The following is a 9,188-nucleotide window of genomic DNA, read 5'->3' on the forward strand; positions in this document are numbered from 1 at the left end:
CTACTTCAGTAAATTTGTAAGTAACTTCCATCATATGGCAACGATATAGGAACCAGTCAAACAAACTGTGCTTTACCATAGGATCTTGTATTTGAAGGTTATATATTGCTCTTATTACCACATATGATCTTTGATCACTATCAACACTAAATGGGTTTGGTTGTTTGATTTAAAATTGGTGGAAAAAATTGCTGTATCAGTGCCAGAAGAATAATAAGAGCAGGAAATTGGCATAACATATGTGCACATTCAAAGATAAACCAATGAAAACAAGTTAGGAGATTAATAATAATTATGCACATTATACTTAGAAATTTACATAACTTAATTGACCTTAGATGCTTTTCCACATCTTTCCACACAGCTTTAGAAATGTGTATTGTTTTCCCTTGATTTTGTTTTTAAATATGCAACCATAAAATATCACTCTGACATGAATATATCATGTTTATATACGACTAGCGGTATTAGCCTTGACTGGATGTGCAATCCAGCAGGAAAGAAGAGTATTGACTTGACATACAAATAATTGTTACAGATGTGATGCTAGCTCAAAGAACCAGGAGTATAATATGCATTATTTCTTGAAAATGTTCAAGAATGAACGTAGTTCACATAACATCAAGATAGTTTCAAACCTGCTTGATCTCATCGACTGTGGTTGGTTCAAAGTACAGTTCTGGTGTACAGGATTTAGTACCTGCCCAGTTACTAAATGTATAGCCTTCCATCTTTCTCAGCTCCTGACAAAATCAAACAGTAATTGAAAGTAACAGTTAGTATATTGCAACCAGCCACGAAATAATCTTTGTCTAAATAGCATGCAATAGATGTACTTTGACCTCTATAAAACATATACATCTCTATAAGTACTGTGATTGATCTCAATGCTGCTGAGCTATTAATCTCAATAAGTACTGATATGTTCTTGTTAATTGTTTTTGATAATAATAACAACAGTCACAAAGGGATATGACGTAAAACAGAACTGTGGTATATTGACTCGACGTAAGTCGTACTAAGGATCTTGCGAGAGTGGCCACTAGCCTATGTGACCTTTGACATATCTGAGATGTAAACAAACATGTATGGAACGCCAGAAAGGCATAAATGTAACAAGTACTGTGATTGAACTCAATGCTGCTGCTATTGATATAAATAAGTACTGTGATTGATCTCAATGCTGTTGCTATTAATCTAAATAAGTACCGTAATTGATCTCAATGCTGTTGCTATTAATCTAAATAAGTAGTGTGATTGATCTCAATGCTGTTGCTATTAATCTAAATAAGTAGTGTGATTGATCTCAATGCTGTTGCTATTAATCTAAATAAGTAGTGTGATTGATCTCAATGCTGTTGCTATTAATCTCCATAAATACTGTGATTAATCTCAATGCTGCTGCTATTGATCTCCATAAGTACTGTGATTGATCTCAATGCTGTTGCTATTAATCTCAATAAGTACTGTCATTGATCTCAATGCTGTTGCCATTAATCTCAATAAGTACTGTGATTGATCTCAATGCTGTTGCTATTAATCTCAATAAGTACTGTGATTGATCTCAATGCTGTTGCTATTAATCTCAATAAGTACTGTGATTGCATGATCTCAATGCTATTGCTATTTATCTTAATAAGTACTGTAATTGATCTCAATGCTGTTGCTATTAATCTCAATAAGTACTGTGATTGATCTCAATGCTGTTGCTATTAATCTCCATAAGTACTGTGACTGATCTCAATGCTGTTGCTATCGATCTAAATAAGTACTGTGATTGATCTCAATGCTGCTGAGCTATTAATCTCAATAAGTACTGTGATTGATCTCAATGCTGTTGCTATTAATCTCAATAAGTACTGTGATTGACCTCAATGCTGTTGCTATTTATCTTAATAAGTACTGTACAGGTAGGGGCCCCTCAGAATGTAGGTGTTTTTTGTAAGTCACCTACAGCTCACCAGTTTTACATTATTGGGTAAAACAATGAATAATTATGAAGATTATCTATTAACTTAGATTGCATTTGGGTCCAAACATGAAAATATTTTTTTTATTATGTTTTTTTTGCATGGAGAAAAACCACACTAAAAAGCACTTGCCCCTCAAAACGCTGGTCAACAATTTTGCTAATAATTTTCCAGGAACGTGATGAATTAACAACAAATTTTGACTGGTTCACTCATTTTAAACTCTCTAAGAGTATTTAAAAATTGATTGTGTTTCTTGTATTTTTTCCCACTGAGGTTCCCAAAATGCTGGTGTATTGCCCCTCAGAATGCTGATTTTCCCTAATGAAAAATACAAAACATGACACCTCCTTTACAAAAAAATTTTTTGTTTTCCCATTCCTTGGCATATTGACAGTCAACAAATGGAAAAATATTCCCCACTTAAGTTATAAAAGAGCAAAAGTAACCAACAAACATCCTAAAGACAATTAACAATACTTTGGATTTCTTCTAACTCAACTATCTACACTTGTACATATGGCTCCTGACATTGCTGTCAAGAACATTCCAAATCTTCTCATATCAACAACTGAAATGGTTCTCAAACACATGAATCCCTGTTGTACAAGTGATTAGATCGACACTTAGCAGCACAGAAGGTAGCAAGACCAGTTGTCATTGTTTCTGATGGCCACAGTTCCAGATTTGATATTGAGGTGTTGAGGTTCTTGAGAGCAAAAGAAATGCATCTTTTCATCACTCCACCTGATACCACTGGAGTCACACAATTACATGACCAAATCTATCAAAATTTGCACTGTGAATACCATAACAGCAAGGGAGAACTCTTTTCAGCGGAATGCAGTCAACAGGGATGGTTTCATGAAGAAATTGGCAGATGTTTGGCCACGGTGGGCAAACAAACTTGAAATAATAAAAAATGCAGCAAAACGTGTTGGTGTAACCGTGGAGCTATAAATCCCAGGTTTATAGCTCCATGGTGTAACTAACCATGGCCTGAGTGTTGAATGGAGGCAAAAGGACAAATTTGTTCAAGCATCATCTGTTATTCAAGATGAAACTGATGAAACAGCAGGACCTTCATCATCAATTTCCAACACATCAATGGTTGAGTTGCCAGTTGGCATCAAGAAGTACACCAAGCAGTACTATACGCAAAAACTGGAGAACTCAATAGAAACCATCCAGAAGCTTGAAGATTCATTCAAGAGCACACCATGGGGGGAGATTGATGGACTACTGACAATTAAGAAAGTGAAGCCAAAACCAAAGGTAACAAGTAACATGAGGGTAACTCAAGTCTATGGATCCATGGAAGGACAACAAATATAAGAGTCAGTGGAGTTATTGAATAAAGAGAACGAAGCAAGGGACAAAGCCAGACAAGACAATAAGTTGAAGAAACAGTGTAATCTTCCCAATTATATGCAGTAAAGCTGCATGTAAAGATGAAAATGGAGTCAAGCCTGATATGATTTTGCCTGCTTGCACACAAGGGAAGCGTGTGCGTCGGCGACTTCTTGTTGATGACTCATGTGTTGAAGAGATGTCTGTAGATGATATTGAGGTTGAAGGTGCAGAAGAGGTTGAGGTTGATGGTGCAGATGATGTTGAGGTTGAAGGTGCAGAAGAGGTTGAGGTTGATGGTGCAGATGAGGTTGAAGGTGTAGATGCTGTCGAGGTTGAAGGTGTAGATGTGATGGGGTTAAGAAGGTTGGATATGAAGGATGTGAAAGTGTCGATGTGGGTTAAGGTGAAATATGAAGAAGAGGTGTTTATTGGTAGAGTTCTACAAAAGGTGGGACATGAAGTCTGTGTGAGATGTTTAGGGAAGCCATTTGGAGTAGATAAGGGTATGCCACAGGAAATGGAAAAAGAGTCTGCTCCCATATTTTATGGTGAAGTGTATGAAGCAGAAGTGCAACCAGGGATGGTGAAATGTGGAAGAATGTAGAAATACATTTATCAATAAACATGTGTATGTGAAATGAAAAGTTGATTAATTTTATAGTTAAGTTATTACCCTTTACAAGTTTGTCTTTTCTGATGATGCTTTATTTGTTTATTTAAAGTTTCAAATGATAAAGTTGTTTAATATCTGTTAAATATAGATCATTACAGTTAAAAACAGATTGTTCTTTCTTCAGCTACATGAAACTGTTACATGTGAATGTAGGTTCTTTAAAGTGTAATTAATATTCGTTTACAGTATATGTGTGTGGAACTGTATTATGCGCCAACCCATAAGCACCCACCCAGTTGAACTGACCCACAATGTTAAAAATCTTAAAGGTAGCAAAACTTACATCCAAATGAGATCTTCATTTATATAGTAGTCATTTTGGCAGTATGTTGTGAATTGTACATATCTTAGTAAATGTAATGGACATAGAATTGAGGGAATACTGTAGTAAGAAATAGTAAATATTTCTCAGAACATTTAAAAAAAAATGAGAGCAACTTATTTAACGTAGTTAAATTACAAAATATGTGAGGTTAGTGTTTATTTTTGGTGTTATTAGTGTAAAATTTATGTTTCATGTAAAAAAACAGTTTTGATATTACACTATAATGGATTTATTAATTTTTTTCATATTTGTTTTTATTGACCCTCAAAACGCTGGTTTAATGCCCCTCAAAATGCTGATTCTGATCAAGTAATGATGTTTTCAAAAATATCAAGTTACGTACAAAGTGCTATATTTCACTGATCATCATTCTACAAACATGTAATTTTGCAATGTAAATTACCCCCTAGTTGTCCGTTTTTGATGCAGTGCCAAGAAGGTACACTTCAATTAATAGCAACTTTTAGATGCACGGTAAGCAAATGGATGATTGTACCCATATATTTTTTTGGAAACTATAAAATAATTTTTGAGTTGTTGGCAATTTTAAATTCATCATACATATATCCTATCTAAAAAGTATAATAGAAAGTTCATGACAGGTTCAGTTTTTTTTCTGGCCAATTATATTTGTTCACCTACATTTTGAGGGGCACCAGCATTCTGAGGGGCCCCTACCTGTAATTGATCTCAATGCTGTTGCTATTAATCTCAATAAGTACTGTGATTGATCTCAATGCTGTTGCTATTAATCTCCATAAGTACTGTGACTGATCTCAATGCTGTTGCTATCGATCTAAATAAGTACTGTAATTGATCTCAATGCTGTTGCTATTAATCTCCATAAGTACTGTGATTGATCTCAATGCTGTTGCTATTATCTCAATAAGTACTGTGATTGATCTCAATGCTGTTGCTATTTATCTCCATAAGTACTGTGATTGATCTCAATGCTGTTGCTATTGATCTAAATAAGTACCGTAATTGATCTCAATGCTGTTGCTATTAATCTCCATAAGTACTGTGATTGATCTCAATGCTGTTGTTATAATCTAAATAAGTACTGTAATTGATCTCAATGCTGTTGCTATTAATCTCCATAAGTACTGTGATTGATCTCAATGCTGTTGTTATTAATCTCAATAAGTACTGTGATTGATCTCAATGCTGTTGCTATCGATCTAAATAAGTACTGTAATTGATCTCAATGCTGTTGCTATTAATCTCAATAAGTACTGTGATTGATCTCAATGCTGTTGCTATTAATCTCAATAAGTACTGTGATTGATCTCAATGCTGTTGCTATCGATCTAAATAAGTACCGTAATTGATCTCAATGCTGTTGCTATTAATCTCCATAAGTACTGTGATTGATCTCAATGCTGTTGTTATTAATCTCAATAAGTACTGTGATTGATCTCAATGCTGTTGCTATTTATCTTAATAAGTACTGTCATTGATCTCAATGCTGTTGCTATTTATCTTAATAAGTACTGTAATTGATCTCAATGCTGTTGCTATTAATCTCAATAAGTACTGTGATTGATCTCAATGCTGTTGTTATTAATCTCAATAAGTACTGTGATTGATCTCAATGCTGTTGCTATTAATCTCAATAAGTACTGTGATTGATCTCAATGCTGTTGCCATTAATCTCAATAAGTACTGTGATTGATCTCAATGCTGTTGTTATTAATCTCAATAAGTACTGTGATTGATCTCAATGCTGTTGCTATTAATCTCAATAAGTACTGTGATTGATCTCAATGCTGTTGCCATTAATCTCAATAAGTCCTGTGATTGATCTCAATGCTGTTGCTATTAATCTCCACAATTACTGTAATTGATCTCAATGCTATTGCTATTAATCTCAATAAGTACTGTGATTGATCTCAATGCTGTTGCTATTAATCTCAATAAGTCCTGTGATTGATCTCAATGCTGTTGCTATTAATCTCCACAATTACTGTAATTGATCTCAATGCTATTGCTATTAATCTCAATAAGTACTGTGATTGATCTCAATGCTGTTGCTATTAATCTCAATAAGTACTGTGATTGATCTCAATGCTGTTGCTATTAATCTCAATAAGTACTGTGATTGATCTCAATGCTGTTGCTATTAATCTCAATAAGTATACTGTGATTGATCTCAATGCTGTTGCTATTGATCTCAATAAGTACTGTGATTGATCTCAATGCTGTTGCTATTAATCTCCATAAGTACTGTGATGGTCTCAATGCTGTTGCTATTATTCTCAATAAGTACTGTGATTGATCTCGATGCTGTTGCTATTAATCTCCACAAGTACTGTGATTGATCTCATTGCTGTTGCTATTAATCTCCATAAGTACTGTGATTGATCTCAATGCTGTTGCCATTAATCTCAATAAGTACTGTGATTGATCTCAATCATGCTGTCGCTATTCAATAAGTACTGTGATTGATCTCAATGCTGTTGCCATTAATCTCCATTCTCGGATCTTATTGGAGGTCCTGATTATTTTTTTATCCAGTTACATTTGGTTTTCATGCAGCAATGATGAATGTCTCCCTCTTGCTACCTCATTGTTTTTTACTTTTTGTTACTGGGAGTGAAATATATTATTTTGATCTAGAGAAGGGCAAGGAAGTTCCTCACCATGATAGGCAACTGTGAATTTTGTGATATGGTTAGGCTTAGGATATGATGATGAGCTTCAGCTTTTGTAGAATTGAATTGCCATAAAATTGTTCAAAGCAAATGTTCAACATGACTTGCAGTGTATATCAGCTGTCTTCATCACTCACTGAACATTCGTCTAAGGTGGCTATATGACTCCATTTGCCAGTATGAAGTGCTGAAGTAACAGCACATGAGTATTGTGCCCATTCTTTTATCTAAATCTAATCAATCTACAGACCTGTCAACCTGTTTGACCCCAAAATAGGGAGAATAACATTTTTCAGGGCCAAAAAAAACGGGAGAATAAGGGGAAAATAGGGAGGTTGGTAATTTTCAACTGAAATTATATAAATACTCCTAAATAAATAGTCTAGGGTACCGCTCATGTACAACTGGACATGTGTACGCGCACAGGATCGTAAAGACGTATATACAAGTACAATCGTGTATAAAATCGTTGACAAACAATTGCCCCGTAGACACCTTGTATAATTCCTGTTCGAGTTTATACGCAGGTTATACTATTGTGCTCAATGAATGGGATTAAAGTCGCCGAAAGAATTAGTGAGATGTTTGAAACAGCCATTTCGTGATATTCACCTAGCATCGAAGAGGGCGCAGGTAAAGTGTGTGCCGGCATAGAACTTAACTGTTTTTTGTCATATACAAGTAGCCTACATGCGAACTGCACATCACATTCGGTACGCCGCATATACAAACAAGACACTTGTGTTTATTACACTTGTGCACCATGGCATATGCACAGTGCACGCCGTACTACTGTACTGTATTCAGGACTCGACCAAGGCCAGTGAGTTGTAATTCATTTCGGCCAGTAAATATCTTTTTTCCAACAAACTGGAGCTAATCTAGTGCATCAAGTGTGTCTATATGTGAAAATGAAAGACATTGTGACGATAAGATCAGGATTTCGTCGAAACCTCATTACTATAACGTAGGCACCCTTTGCGCGAGTCATTATTGTGGGTTGTACGTGATCTGCAAATAGCTGCAAAGAGTAAGAGTAGTTGTCAGCAGGTGCCATATGACTCTCATGTGTTGATTTCTGTGCTGAGAATGCATACAGTTTGACTGTGTTGAAAGTCCAACTAACCCAATTAATCATTCACCGAGAAGCCTATAACAACGAACTTTGTTCCAAGTCCTATTGGACCTGCGATTAGAGAATGAATTGATACGATTACCTATGATAAATTCAATATCACCTCACCAGTGAAGCGCGTAGATAACCCTTACTGATGTACGGCAAGTGAAATTGCGGAGAGCCCCGATAGAAGATGGATCATAAATTTATACTCACAGCTCACAGCGTTAGTAATTCAGAAATTCAGTGCACGTGTCTAGACGTATATGAAGAGGTTCTGACTTGTCTCATACCGATGCACATCTGGTCGTCCGTCGACAATTCGTCTTTGACCAAAGTGTCTGTAAAGCGCAAAGTATTTACGCATGTAAAGCGGGAGGCCCGGGTTCGACTCCCGATGGAGGCTGGAAGTTTTTGCAGGAAAAAACTTGCAGGAAAAACCTTGGCGTTTAGATTCTAGAGGTAGCAATACAAACAAATCCTGCCCAAACCATGGTTGGATGTAAATGAATGTAGACTCTCTATGGGGAAATTACTAACTGCACTGGGGACAGGTTGTTCTTTGTTACTCCACTGCCCCCCCCCCCCACATACACACCTTTTGATAGCTCGCTGTGCCACGGGTTACAGTGCCCCCTCCCCAAAGCTTCGACAAGCAAACCAACGCCTATATATGCTTCAATTAAAAATCATCAACAGATATAACACTCCCGAAAAGAACCATTTTTTTCTGGGCTCCCGAAATAACGCCCGTTTGGACTCCCGAAATGACGCCTGTTTGGACTCCCGAAGGGCCCGTGGGTGGGGGGTGAATTACTTATATCGACTAATATACTGAGTCGGTTGTCCTTTCTACATGTGTAATGGTTTTAATGCTTTAGGATTTGAGGTTTCTGTGTTTATATTATTTCATAATGATGGGGACCGTACGTATGACAACTATTACTAATAGTAGTTGTACCAGAGGTCATTTGTCTTAAACTCCAAAAGTCACAAAGTAGGATAAATATTCGGCATAACTTTTTTCTAATAAGGTTGTGAATGAGTGGAACTGTTTGCCTGAGAAAGTTGTGCTTGCAAGTAGTGTGAATGGGTT

At 36.1% G+C, this 9,188-nt stretch overlaps 1 protein-coding gene across 7 annotated transcripts in view; it reads right to left on the reverse strand.

The window, feature by feature from the left end:
* Window positions 1–8,542, reverse strand: part of LOC139984054 (L-gulonolactone oxidase-like) — a 30,463-nt gene extending 21,921 nt beyond the window's left edge. The window contains exons 1-2 of one of the 7 annotated variants that reach the window (XM_071997721.1): window positions 8,316–8,542; window positions 639–743 (exon numbers count right to left, since the gene is read on the reverse strand). In XM_071997721.1, the coding sequence (XP_071853822.1) occupies window positions 639–731 (93 nt within the window). In that variant the 5' untranslated portion in view covers window positions 732–743; window positions 8,316–8,542. Of the gene's footprint in view, window positions 1–638; window positions 745–7,832; window positions 8,048–8,101 lie in introns of those variants that run through there. The other 6 variants (XM_071997720.1, XM_071997719.1, XM_071997718.1 and 3 more) reach the window with 6 other exon arrangements.
* Between the last annotated feature and the right edge of the window lie 646 nt (window positions 8,543–9,188).

Source organism: Apostichopus japonicus, chromosome 17, assembly GCF_037975245.1.
Source record: "Apostichopus japonicus isolate 1M-3 chromosome 17, ASM3797524v1, whole genome shotgun sequence".
Lineage (NCBI taxonomy): Eukaryota > Metazoa > Echinodermata > Holothuroidea > Aspidochirotida > Stichopodidae > Apostichopus > Apostichopus japonicus.